Source organism: Puma concolor, chromosome A1 (genome assembly GCF_028749965.1).
Source record: "Puma concolor isolate L17-30 chromosome A1, mPumCon1.1.hap2, whole genome shotgun sequence".
NCBI classification, from domain to species: domain Eukaryota; kingdom Metazoa; phylum Chordata; class Mammalia; order Carnivora; family Felidae; genus Puma; species Puma concolor.
The window spans coordinates 240,716,201-240,730,849 of NC_141667.1; the positions used below are offsets into that span (position 1 = coordinate 240,716,201).

Consider the following 14,649-nt stretch of genomic DNA (forward strand, 5'->3'; position numbering starts at 1 on the left):
TTTGGCACTGAACAGCTAAAACCTTAACCCCAAATTTGGCACTTAAAAGAGTAATGCATTTCTACTTCAACCAGTTAAAACAAGTTCATTTCATTTTAAGTTAATTCTACAAAAACAAACTAAAGTACTGAAAATCCTGGAATGGATATTCAATATTCTAAACCAGACACTATTGCTTTTCCATGCAGTTTGTAATCAAGTAATAATAATAATAGCTCCTCAGCACTGAGTATTTGCACTGAGCCCCTTCTGTGGGCGTGCATGTAATTTTAAGTTAGTTTCAAGCTCAAACCACCTCCCAGGGTAGTACACTCAGGAGTGACAGAGCGAGGGCATGAGGCCAGAGGCTGGATGACTGCCACTACCAAGAAGCTACATTTGGTGGTAATGACAGCAGCAACCTTTCTACATGCACCACATCACATTCACTCTTGTAATATCTCCTTTAAGATCAGCATCAGCGGGGACCTTGTCAGAAATGCAAATTCCTGGGCACGGCCCAGACTGGTTCAGAAATGCTGGACTAGGAGCTCAGCAGACTGTTTTCACAAGCCTTCCAGGTGACTCTGAAGCGTGCTCAAATTGGAGAGCCACTAAAGAGGATGGGCGCCAAGGCTCATTAAACAAAATAACAGCAAAAATAAGGCTGCCGTGGGACCAGCCTGATCTACAAGAAAAGGAACATTTTCTTCTTTTTTGGAAATTTTGTATGAGTGAGAGAGGAGACAGTGAGCACACACTCACTCACATGTGAGCGAGTGGGGGTGGGGCAGAGAGAGAGAATCTCAAGCAGGATCCACGCTCAGCGCCTGACGCGGGGCTCAATCCCAAGACCCTTGGATCATGACCCGAGCCGAAATCAGGAGTCGGATGCTCGCTCAACTGGCTGAGTCACCCAGGCGCCCTTAAAAAAGGACAATTTTCAAGGACTCCTGCTAATCATTTCAGAAATCTCTATTTCACATATTCCAATATGTAAATTCCTTATGGTCCTCTTTCCCGGGCAATACTTGAAAAAATCTAGTTGTAGGCACAGCATTTACTTTAGCAGCTTAAGGCTGGCCTCTTTTGAATGCATTTGGGAAATCATTCCTTTCCACTAACTGACCCGTGGGCCTAACCCGGACGGAAGTGCCAAATATTTCCACATAAAGACAGAAATGTGCATCTTGAGGTCTCACAGGTAGAGGTGGAAGATGGTTAAGACAGGGGCCTGTCACATATGGGGTTACAGTAAATAGGCAAGCGGCCATATGCACACGGTGAGTGGCGGGGAGACCGCCGGAGGGGGTGAGGGTGCATTCGCAGCGTGCTTGCTGGATGCTCTGAAAGGGCCCGTGAGGGGAGGGGAAAGAGGAAGTGAGAGAGGCATCCACAGCAGGGTTTGTTCAGACTTCAAAGCCAGGACAGCCTGCACCGTGGCCTGTGCCACGAGCTGGAGAAAAAAGGCAGAAGACGCGATTCTCGAAAAAGTGTTACGGTGGAACCAGCAAGGTCACTGAAAGAGGCATCGGATTCGGGCTGCAGGAGCGAATGAAGAAGTCTGGGATGCCACGTAACTCAAGGGACCAGGAAATAAGGAACAAAACGTCAAATGGTGGGGGAAGAAAGCAAGCAAGCAAGGACCCTGAAAAGGAAGTATTTAATACTTTAAACTTGTGCCAAGAGAACCAGGCACCATGACACCCAGCTTGTAAAGATGTGTCAATAACACAGTTTCTACTCCAAAATTCCCTCTTGTGAGGATAAGGCGTATTTGTGCACTAGGACTGACTATTTGTGTTGGACTGAAATGGAATAGATGAGAGAAAGGAAAAATGATTGAACAAGAAAACAGCAGGGGGTGAGGGCCAGGGCCAGGGCCAGGGCCAGGAGGCGAATTTGGAACGGCAAGGCCTCTCCCTCTCTGCGCTCGGTTGTCAGATCCCGGGCGGCCTCAGCCGTCTGCCTCTGCTACCCTGACCCTGACTGCGGTGGAGGCGCCAGGCCCAGCTGAGGCGCTGCGTGTGTTCTGAGACACGGTGTGGTTTAAGGAGTCTCACTGGGGAGAGGTCACCTCGGGAGGCTGAGCAAAACTCTTGGTGTCGGGGGGTCTGGCCCCTCAGTGGCCTCTGAGGCACACCCTGATCCTTCCGATGTTTGTGAGAGGCAGACGACGGTCTGGGCAGAGTTTCTTGGGGTGGAACTGGGGATGCTGTCCTCCGGGCTCCGCTTCAGCACCAACCGGGCACGCCCTGGCATCCTGTTAGGAGGTCCTGATGTTTCTGAAGCAGACTTCAAGCTGAAGACATCTGGGTAACTCAGGCTCAGGTCTAGAGGCTAACACTGGCGACATTCTGCAAGCTTGTGAATTACCAGAGAAGGCTCTGAGAACTTAATACAAGACTGCTGGGAGTCGTTCTGGGAGGGACTGGCTGGTGACTCTGAACTTCAGATTTTGATTTTTTTATAATTACTTTGTTTGAATCTCACACTAAAAAAAGTTGATTTTTTTTTTTGAGAGAGCATGTACATGTGTGCAGGGGGGAGGGGCAGACAGGGAGAGCGAGAACCCTAAGCAGGCCCCAAGCCCCCAGCGAGGGGCTTGATCTCACAAACCGTAAGCTCATGACCTGAGTCCAGATCAAGAGTCGGAGGCTTAAGTGACTGAGCCACCCAGGCGCCTCTGAGTTTAAGATTTTTAGAGGGAAGTGTAAAAAACTTGGAAGATGGTCAATCCATCTTTAATAAGCTTTAATAAAGAACTTCGATAAACACTTAACACTTCCCTAGGGTTACCAAGACAATGACTCCTGAAGGGACACTCAATTTCAAGAAAAGCTCCTATCACAGGCCGCCTGCTTCCTAAGAGCAAGGATGAAGCAGCAGCCGCGAGACGTCTGCTGAACCTTCCACGTTCCTCTCAGCTGATGCCCACAGCCTTGTGTGCCAACCCTTCGCCACTAGGGACATTGCTGGTACATGCAAGTCCATGATCCCTCTCCAAAACTCCCAGTTCCGAAGAGCTCGGAAAGCCAAGGTTTCAGGTGGCAATATGTAAACTTAATGGGCATAAAGCCCGACTTGACCTGAAGCTATTTTTAGCCATTATTTAACCTTAGTGTAATTACCCATGTGTTTTCCCGAATCAGTAACAGTTCTGTCTGATTGTGAGGTGCACCCTAAGGGTATTATATATGGGTAAAGCACCACAGAAGGTTTCTAAACTCCAAAAGATGCTGAATTCCACAACACGCTTGGCCCCACAGACTTTGGATAAGAGGCTGCAGGCCTGCTTGGCCGTCGCCCGCTTATGAGAACTGCTGGGACAGATCTTTCAGACCCACGACTCAGTTAAATCCAACCCCAGAGAGTTGAGTGAACACACTGAAGCAGGGGTGGGGCAGGGGTAACAGAGCGGAGGCCACATCTGAGGCTTAGGGGACAGTATGCGAACGTCAACGCCCATCACGACCAAGGGGGGGGAGGGGCTGACGAGGTAGGAAATGGCTACTCCTCAACTCGGCAAACCACCCTTGGCGTGCGTGGGACACAGACTGCAGGCAGCAGCTGCTACTTTCTGAGGCTGTGGGTAACTACTCCTGGGACCTGAGGGTAAACAGGGGAGGACTGTGAGGTTCAGCTGGAAAAGCCGGACTGATCCTCAGAGAATCAAACTGTCTTGCTAGAACGAGATGCCCCTGATGATCGTAACTGCTTAAACCCATCTGGCCAAGCAGAGCTCAGATCTCAGGAAAGAATCTTTGCCCCAGCTGCAGTTTGTATCCCCAGGAAAGTCAGTAGCATTCTCAGCAGCGCCTGAGACCTGTGTGTCCTTCCAACTGGATTTTAACTTCCCTGAGCACAGGGACCGTGTTTTACTCATCCTTATGTCTCTGGCACTTAGCACAGTCTTTACCTGGCACCTGGTATGCATCTAATAAATGTTTGCGAATGAATGAAATAAAGGCCTACCCGAACTACGCCTTACACTGTCTCTGCCCTGACGCCTACATCACAAAGAGAGGAGGGGTGGAGCTGGGCGGGGGCACGGACCCGGCTCACGTCTGCAGGACAGTGCTACGTACAGATATGAGAGAATGTACGTGTGTTTACACATCCCAATTTAGCCTTTATTTTTCCGATCCATTTCTTTAAAACCACCAAATTTCTACTAAGTTTAACTTATACTATTCCTCTGACGTGGACAGAGAAGGCGGATTTTGATGATGAGGAAAACGGGAAGGAAAACTTAACAACCTTGTTACTAAGTAATGCTGTGACAAGTGGTCGAAGTCAAGGAACTGAGCGATGCAAACAAATTTAGAAATCACTTAAAGCCTACGGCATTTATGTGGCTGGTCCAAAGGGAGACGGCTGTCGTGATCAAGACAGGAACTAGAATCATGTCTCCTAATGCCCAGACTGGCACGATTTCTACACTAAAGTATACTCAGCACTGCCAGCATTCTAGAAGGCCATCTTACTTCTCATCGCACTGCCCTAAAAGGTAAATTAACAAAATGTAACACAGTAAAACCTCATTAGCATGGACATCTATGGTAATCTATTCAGCATGACCTTATTTATTAACCACTTAGCAAAAACAGGTATGCTTACCGAAGAAGCAAAATCCACTGACATTCACCATCATTCACATAACAGAATGCTTACAAAATTAATTGGAGTAAGTGAGGTTTTACTGCGTACAGAACAAAAGGCATTCTTTCTGATTATCCAAGATGTTTCAAGACGCCCGTGTGCTAGACGTCGGTCAAATCCAGTACGTCAAGGAAACAGGAAATACTCACCACTGCCGGCACTGCCCTCTCTTCTGCTGCGGGAGCCCCCGCCGCCATCTCTGCCAGACCTTACGCGCTAGAACAAGAAGACGGGTTTAAAAGAAGGAATGATATTCCCTTGAAGGTGAATATAACTAAACGCTGATTTTTTTAAAAAGCTTATTTATTTATCTTTGAGACAGAAAGAGAGAGAGAGAGAGAGAGAGAGAGAGCAAGGGAGGGGCAGAGAGAGAGGAAGGCAGAATCCCAAGCAGGCTCCACACCGTCAGCGTGGAGCCCTACGCAGGGCTCGAACTCAAGGAACCGTGAGATCGTGACCTGAGCCAAAATCAAGAGTCGGGTGCCTAACCGACTGAGCCACGCAGGTGCTCCTAAATGTTGATTTTTTTCAATTAACGTTACTGTGTAGCGCTTAAGACTTACTGCTCCTACTCTCCTAAGAGCTGGGTGCACACTGCTCCTTACCTTGATTCTATGAGAGAAAAGACAAAGTTGTTCTGTGAACAAAGGGTTCCCAGCCTGCCCTCCACCAGGGCCCTCAGGCCTTAGTAAATACCCAGGGGGCACTTGCACTCAGGTGCAGCGTAACCACTGCTCATAAAGCAAATATGATCCTGAGGTGAAGGTTGAGGTCTTAGACCCAGGGGGTGGGAGGGGAGGAGGCAACCCACCGAAGGGCTATATCCTGCGTTAGTTTTACTCTGTAATGGCTGGACTTGAACTATTTTGGGGGGGAAAAAGGTAAACTTTGAAATTCAACCTCTATAATAAAAGAACTATTAAAATCTCACAAAATGCTTAAGATCTGCTTAATAGTCCACTTTCTTAGGTACAAGCTTACCCTTAAAACATAAGAAATATCTCCAAGCTGTGACATTCTTAGGTTTTTTTGAAGCAATTTACGGTTACTTTGTGTTTTGCTTAGGAGTTATACTTTTTGTATTGACACTGAATCTGTCTCAAGTCATACTGCCAGATTCTCATATGCCTAATGCTGTGTTTAGAGAGACAGGGTAGTTAGTGAAGAGAGTCAGACAGCTTTTGATAATTATTTACTCCACAACTAAATTAAAATTTTAAACATAGATTGGTACCTTATTTAGATCTTCAATAATATAAGCAAAATTTCATATCTGATTCAAAAGACAAATTATTTATTCCCCAGTGAATTCTGAATTATCAGATCACAGATTAGAGGTTACTGACATTGTGATTGACTAGGAAGAAAAAAAATTTCAATAACTCATTTCTCTAAAATGAAACACTCAGTACTTTCAAATATATGTAAATATGCCCAAATTTTTTCTGTTAAAAAGAAACCTCCCTTGAAACCCCATCTCTCCCCTTTGCCCCTTCTCTTGAAAATCTAAAGATGATATAACAAAATAAAAATTTTAATGTCTGTAATCAGATTTTATTTCAAAACTTGTTTTTCATCTTTCTGAAGATTATTTCTAGCATATCCAAAAGACCTATACGATACTAAAATAAACTCATAGATACAAATGCCTGTGTGACCTGAAAGTTTTTCAAATCAAATGTGAGAAAAGATCTTGCAGTTTCTTTAGTGACCATACGTTTAGAACAGGACAATTTAGGAAAGTGAGCACTTTCCACGATCACCACATTCTTCGCCCCATTCCACCTGTTCCTTGCTCCCATCTAGAACTCCCCAATCCTGTGGCTCTCGTCCATCTTTTCCTAATTAATCCCCTGAATACTCACTTTATTTCTAGCCTAGAAACACCCCAGCACTTGAAGTACGTCCACGTCAGGACCTCCAGACACTTTGCTTGCCCACCCGTCTCTCTGCTCCACTCACCAAGAGAAACCTAAAACCTGGCTTGATTCAACGACTTCTCTTCTTTCTCTCCTACTCCCAGGACACCGTGCTCTGCTGGACACATGTCACGTAAGCACACGACGGTGCCAGAGCCCCACTGCTGGCTCAACCTCCGCCCGCACGGCCCATGGAGCAAGCACGTGTTCAATACATCACATTCAGTCCTTTGTATCTTTGGAAACTGACTGCCCCTCGTACTTTGTGAATAAGAGCCAGCTTGCATCCCTTGGAGGGGCCAGCCTCCATCTGGTACCTCCTCTGCCTGCCATGCCTTTCCTCACCTCCTTTCCAGCAACGACTCACCCCTTAGGGTTCAGCTCCACTCTCGTCTTAGGGCGACTCCCCTGTGACCCAGGTGGCTGCTCACTCAGTGTGCTTACCAGCACCCACGCCCTCCTCACACTCAGGGTCCTGCCTGCTGGTCCTTCTCCTTCACCACTCTCCCGTGGGTAGAGAATGTGGTTTTTAGGTTTTTTGTAAATGTTTATTTACCTTTGAGAGAGAGCGAGCAGAGAGAGAAGGAGGCACAGAATCTGAAGCAGGCTCCAGGCTCTGAGCCATCAGCACAGAGCCCAGTGCGGGTCTCAAACTCATGAGCTATGAGATCATGACCCGAGCTGAAGTCGGACGCTCAACCGACTGAGCCACCCAGGCGCCCCGAGAACGTGGGTTTTTATTCTCTTCCAACTGAACACCCATTTGCTGCTGAAAATCAATGAACTCCACCACACTGAATCTTGCATACTCTCTCTCTTCTCTAATCTTTTGCATTTCGGCTGATGTTTTTCTCTTCCTTTTTGTATTTCGATTGCTCAGTCTTCAATTCCTGCTCTTCCCATTTTGTTCTTTTCCAGACATAGAGTTAAGTTTGGCAGAATGCCTGGAAGCTGATTTTTTTGTGTGTTCAGTGAAGAAGAAACATAAAACATCTTTAAAACACAGCAATTCTATGAGGCCCCCAGCTCCTGGGGCCAGTTCACACTGCTCCAAGCCCACAGCAGCCAGACACGCACAGTAGGCCCTTCTTGCCTGTTCACACTGCTCCAGGCCCACAGCAGCCAGACACGCACAGTAGGTCTTTCTTGCCTGGCCAACAGCCCAGTGTTTAGAATTGCTCACAGATGGCACTAATGAATACACAGTGTGTAAAATATTCCTCTTAGCACCAAGGGGAGAACAGTCTTCTTTTTCCATAAAAGTTCAAGGAAGAGAAGAAGTTCTCTGAAAAACCAGTCTAAATAAATAAATTTCTGGCTTTAACTCCTTTAAAATAGGAGTTAGGGGCTCAGGGAGATACACTATCCTGGCTCCCATAAACCTGAATCCATTTATCTCTCTTTCTTAGGTTTACATAAAACCTTTCCCATTTTAAACAATTTTTAAAAATCCATGACCTTATTTATATCTATTTCCTGTCCCCCTCCCTTATATCAGATTCCATATCCTGAGCTGGTATTTGATCATTTGCATGATGACCCTGTGGGAGCATAAACTTTACACAAGTGCTTTTCAGACTTTAGTGAATATAAAAATACCTGGAGAATTTGTTTAAAAACACATATGCAGATTCTTGAATTTAACTCTGGGGTAGGGTTTCGGTAGGTCTGGGATGGGGCCCAAGACTTTGTAATTCTAAGATGTGCCCAAGTGATTCTGACGCTGTACTAGCCCACAGACCACGCTTGAATAGCACTAGTTTGAGACCCCCATCCTAATCAAATTATGGAGTTATACTTTTGCCATTTTAATTTACCAACTTTTTTTTTTTTTAATTTAAAAAAAAATATTTTTTTTCAACGTTTATTTATTTTTGGGACAGAGACAGAGCATGAACGGGGGAGGGGCAGAGAGAGAGGGAGACACAGAATCGGAAACAGGCTCCAGGCTCTGAGCCGTCAGCCCAGAGCCTGACGCGGGGCTCGAACTCACGGACCGCGAGATCTTGACCTGGCTGAAGTCGGACGCTTAACTGACTGCGCCACCCAGGCGCCCCTAATTGACCAACTTTTTGAGTGCAGAGTAAGTAAGAACTATACATCAGCTGAAAATAATTATTTGGATCATCTGCTTCCCCTACTTTTCATGAGGTGGTAAGGCACAGTAGTTAGGAACCTGGATTTGAAGCCTAGGGCTGCCCCCGATAGCCGTGTGACCTAGAGGAAGGGACTTAGCCACCATGGTTCTCAGTTTTCTCATCTGTTAAAAAAAAAGTAATAATGAAACTATACCCAACATCCTAAAACTACGGCAATGGTTAAGTTAGTTGTTACACATACAATGTTCATAACAGGGCCGGTACTCGTCACGCACTCAGTAAGCGTTAGCTGTTGCTATTTTACTGTCTCGGCAAGCAGATGTTATCACGTAGAATTGAAGGGGAAACTGTAACCAGAACCACGAAGAGTGCTAGCATCATTCACAAACATTCAGCCAGCCTCTTCACGTCTTTTCCTTCCTGCTGCCAAACTTCTACCATTATTAGCACTTCAAGAGGAAAGGAAGGGACACAGACTGGGGGTCCACTTTGTTTTCCTATCAGCAGCTCCAGGTAAAGATTTGATGTGATTATCTCGGATATCCCTGCTTTCCTATTGTTTTTAATGTTTATTTATTTATTTTGAGAGAGGGGGGCAGAGGGGCAGAGAGGATCCCAAGCGGGCTCCACACTGTCAGCACAGCGCCCCACATGGGCTCATTCTCCTGACCATGAGATCATGACCTGAGCCAAAGTCGAGTCCCAAGCTTAAAGGACTGAGCCACCCACGTGCCCCTTCCTGCTTTCAATTACATGTCTGTTTCACAAACTGTCTCCAGTTCACAATATGGAAGTGCTCTTCTTCAGGAAGAAACAACAAAATTAGAGTGGTCATACAGAGTTACTGACTTTAAAAAAGATATCTAACAATGCATAAATGTTTAAAGAAATCAAGACATATCTGCCTGTATAATAGTAGATTGTATTATGCAGACAATTTATGTAACAATTTATGTAACAATAATTACATAAAGAAATTCTAATTACATCAAAAGATGTTAAGTTTCTGCATGGGGGCAGATTCTAAACAAGAAACACACAGAAAAAGTAACAAGTTTTAAGTTCAAATTTAGAAAAGGAGAGTGCCCTTGATTCAGAAGTTTATTTACTATACTTTGCTTCGAAACTAATAGTGCTTTATGTACTATGCAAGCCAGGAAATAGAATGCTCTGCCCCATGGGCTCACAATTCAAGAAACACAAACTGAAATTGAACACACAACAATTAAAAGAGAAATTAACTCTCAAATAGTGAGAATTCTTTTAGTCTCTTCTTCCTAGGACCTTTCTTTTCCACTATTTTTTCTCCTCCACTTTGCATTTTTTTTTTGTATACTCATTTTTGAGATAGAGAGAGCAAGTGTGGAAGGAACAGAGAAAGTGGGGACAGAGGATCCAAAGAAGGCTCTGAGCTGTCAGCACAGAGCCTGATGCAGGGCTCGAACTCAGAAACCATGAGATCATGACCTGAGCCGAAGTTGGACACAACTGACTGAGCCACCCAGGCACCCCTCCACTTTGCATTTATAAGCAAAACATAAGTGAGAAAGATTTAATGAGGAGTACCAAAGAACAGAGAAACTGATTCCAAGGGCACTGAAAAGAGAGTATTTTGTGGATGAGGGCTGTGACTTTCACTTTCAAGTAAGATTAAGCAGTAACATTTTTTTTTTTCAACGTTTATTTATTTTTGGGACAGAGAGAGACAGAGCATGAACGGGCGAGGGGCAGAGAGAGAGGGAGACACAGAATCGGAAACAGGCTCCAGGCTCTGAGCCATCAGCCCAGAGCCCGACGCGGGGCTCGAACTCACGGACCGCGAAATCATGACCTGGCTGAAGTCGGACGCTTAACCGACTGTGCCACCCAGGCGCCCCTAAGCAGTAACATTTAAGGGAAGATATTAAGAAGAAGCTATAATGAGAGAAGACATCTAAGTGACCTTGGGTTTTATACAGATTACAGTGAGAGCAGTGACATAATATTACCAAAAGAGGCACTGCTCAAGCACACTGAGACATTAATAATTAGAGTAAGTAAGAGAAACACTGGATGATCTAAATGCATCAATAGTAACTCATATGATTTTACTAAAGTACTCTTTTTTTTTTTAATGTTTATTTATTATTGAGGGACAGGGAGAGACAGAGCATGAGCATGGGAGGGGCACAGCGAGAGAGGGAGACACAGAATTTGGAACAGGCTCCAGGCTCTGAGCTCTCAGCCCAGAGTCTGACATGGGGCTCGAACTCGCAAACCGAGAGATCATGACCTGAGCCGAAGTCGGATGCTTCACCGACTGAGCCACCCAGGCGCCCCACTAAAGTACTCTTAATTAAGTCATTAGGGAATTATTTTAGTGAGGACAGTGCAAGGGTGTCAGATATATGAGAGAAACAGATAAAAGTAGACTATACTCAACGAATATATAAATATTTTGATGGGAGAGGAATCAATCGGCAGAGTACTCATCACAAAGGAAAAACAGTCTCAGTGTAACTCACATATTCATTCATAGTAGTAAGAACCAACAGTCCGCAAGAATATTAGCCCCATAACAGCCCGAGCAAGAAAAAGTTTGACACCACAGAGAGAGGATGCATACAGGAAGAAGGAAGAGGGAAAAGAAAAAGCAAAGGGAGACAGGACGTCAACGTAAAGGTGAAGCGCTGTGAAGACCAAAACCGGAGCACGATATTGACCCGATGCAACCCAACATGGGGAAACTGGGCGAAAAGAAAATCATGCAGAAGCAGCTCTGCATCTTTTTAAAGGGGCCATGTTTTGGTATTTATCCCTCAAGTTCATTCCCCAGGGACTCCCTGGAATTGGGGTTTCCTACAGCTGGAGTTAGGATCCCTTGTGAGCTAGCCGCAAGACAAGTCCCAGGAGTTCAAGGCAGCTACTTACTGTGTAAAACGAGCCTGCACCAAAGTCTGCTAAACCAGAGATGCCAGTCGCCCTGTTTAAGGCTGTAAGTTGTGAGGAGTGTATTATGCACGATCCATAGTTTGTCTTTTTTGTGTGTTCTCTGTTCGGCATCAACTTAAACTCCTGATGGTGAAACGTCAGAAGTCTTAAGAATGTGACCCTTTCCACATACCTCCATGGATCTATACTAAGTAACTTTACAACTAATTTAAGCTCCAAAGAATGTTCTTGGTTTGAGATATATACTTCTTTTGGATTCTTCTTAATGGGACAAATTTAGCAGTGATTATGATGACACTTATGATAATTTGAACTTTCATTTATATCTGCTTAATTTTACAAAACTTGCACGCAGGTTACCTGATTTACCAGTGGGTATATGGTAGTAAATTGGTCTTGACAGCAGGTTTTAAACTATATCCCCTAGCATCGCATTAATAACAACTTGGTATTTTATAGGATTTTTAAGGTAAAAATCTACGTCATGTTCATAATCCTTTTACAACTGATACTTTACACAAGAGAATAAAGACTAAAACCATCAGATCACATCTTCAAAGCAAAGACAATTTAAAGTTAACCACATTTTGAAAGCAAATATGGAATTTAGACTTAATTATCCAAGATAATTAAATTCTTGATGAAGTCTAACCTTAAAGAATGTATTTTCTTTCTATTTAAGGCAGACACTCAAAGACCATGTTAAATATTCTAGGCTCAAACTTAGGGGAGACTATTCTCTTCAAAAAGTAAAAATGAGAACACTGCTATTCCACATACTGCATGAAACACAGAAATAAAACTTAAAAAGCTTCCATGCATATTAATACTATTCTCAGAGCCATGGTCTGCTACACAATGAAACAGCTTAAAGAAAAAGTACTATTGTTATTTGATTTCCTCTTAATTTCCATGGGCCACAGGGCCCTCCAACTGAAATTAATTCTGTAAATTAATCTGCAAGTTATTCTGCTTTGTGGAAAGTTACAACGATCTGTCTGAGAGTAACCAACCATCCACTACAGTAGGCTGACTCTGTTGTACTTCCTCCTGTTAAGAACTGGTTCTTGGGGCACCTGGGTGGTTTAGTTGGTGGACTCTTGGTGGACTCTCTATTTCCACTCAGGTCATGATCTCATAGTTCGTGGGATCGAGCCCTACGATGGACCCCAAGTTGGGCCCTGAGTCGGGTTCCATGCTGTCCTGCCTGGGATTTTCTGTCTCCCTCTCTCTTCCCGCTTCACTCTCTCTGTCTCAAAAAGAAACTTAAAAAAAAAAAAAAAAAAAAAAAGAGTTGATTCTTGATAGAATTTTATCCTCAAACTAGAATATTAGTTGTTTCTCCTTTTATGTCATAGCAGAAAAAAATTTCAACTTTTTTTTTTTACTGATGAAAGAACCCAGCGTCACTCATTTGAGCTACAGAAGGCTGACATTTTGAAAATTAACAGACAGTAGATTTTGGCCCATATGTGATACCTGTTCCCTTATTTCTTTCATTTTTTCCAATCTCTTAAGTTTTGTTGCATATTCTTGAACTTCTTTTAATCCAATATCTGTGCAGAGACGAACCAAGAAGCGCAGACCTAAATTGTAAAAACAGATGTAGAAAAATATTACTGCAGGGTTGAAAGTATAAGAAATCAATGAATCCGTCTTTTGGGACACAAGGAGGAATGATGCTCACAAACAGTATTTGTTTTCATCAAAAATTAACCTATACTTTGTACTCACTGGCCATAAGAGAAAGGGACTTCCCTGAAAGAGGACCTACAGGGAGGACTCTCTCCACCTGTCCTGCCCACAGGACAGACCACATCATCTACATTTAGGGCCCTTCCCACACTCTTTATTTCCTTATCTGCTTTTCCTTTCCTCTACTTATGACTACCGATCTATTAGATATTTTGTTTTTTGTCTTTCTCTTCCTAGGAGTTTTCATCTGTCTTTCGGCCACATTGATAGTGCTGGAACAGTGCTATATTACCAACACTGTAGCATCCTCCCTAAGAATTTGTAAATAAGTCAGCAATTCATGACCACTAAAATGTTGCAAAAGGAGTAGTACTAAAATAATTTAAAATATCACATGTTATTATATAAATTGCCTATGTGTACATTTGTCTTAATAATTCACAATAAGGAAGTAATTTACATATATTGTACAAATAATGCTTAATTATTTCTCTTACCTACCTATCCTCAGAAAGAATGGTTTAGGAATATTTAAAAAAAAATTTTTTTAACATTTATTTATCTTTGAGAGACAGAGAGAGGCAGAGTGTGAGTGGGGAAGGAGCACAGAGAGAGAAGGAGACACAGAATCTGAAGCAAGCTCCAGGCTTTGAACTGTCAGCACAGAGCCCGACACAGAGCTTGACCCCACAAACCTTAAGATCATGACCTGAGCCAAAGTCGGATGCTTAACCGACTGAGTCACCCAGGTGCCCCTTAGGAATGAATATTTAATGTGAAATAAAAGTCACTGTTCTTGGTGGATGTTCTCTGAACTCTTTAGAGTTATTTTTGATAACTGAAGAATATATTTTAAGAATGTATTATCCTGCTGGGTTTATCAGAAAACTACTGTGCTCAAAATGAGATAGTACATGGGTGCAAATGTTTTTTCTATAGCTCTAGTTAAGGCAGACTATTTTTTAAAAAAATTTTTTTAACGTTTATTTATTTTTGAGACAGAGAGAGACAGAGCATGAACAGGGGAGGGGCAGAGAGAGAGGGAGACACAGAATCTGAAACAGGCTCCAGGCTCCGAGCTGTCAGCACAGAGCCCGACACGGGGCTCGAACTCACGGACCGTGAGATCATGACCTGAGCCGAAGCCGGACGCTTAAGCAACCGAGCCACCCAGGTGCCCCTAAGGCAGACTATTAATTATATTTGTCTTGAAAATTATACAGGCCAAAAGCATCTTGAACATTCCCTAATGGCATAGATTTAATTTTTAGAGTGAATCTTTTTTTTTTTTTAATTTCATTTTTTAAGTAATCTCTACACCCAACATGGGGCTCAAACTCACAGCCCAGAGATCAAGAGTCACA

General features: G+C 43.7%; 1 protein-coding gene across 14 annotated transcripts in view; it reads right to left on the reverse strand.

The window, feature by feature from the left end:
• IFT88 (intraflagellar transport 88) overlaps positions 1-14,649 on the reverse strand; it is a 159,700-nt gene that overhangs the window by 19,751 nt on the left and 125,300 nt on the right. For all 14 annotated transcript variants that reach the window (XM_086715283.1, XM_086715307.1, XM_086715322.1 and 11 more), the window contains 2 exons: positions 13,070-13,176; positions 4,791-4,857 (listed from right to left, as the gene is read on the reverse strand). In XM_086715283.1, coding sequence (XP_086571409.1) covers positions 4,791-4,857; positions 13,070-13,176 — 174 coding nt within the window. The remainder of the gene's footprint in view (positions 1-4,790; positions 4,858-13,069; positions 13,177-14,649) is intronic.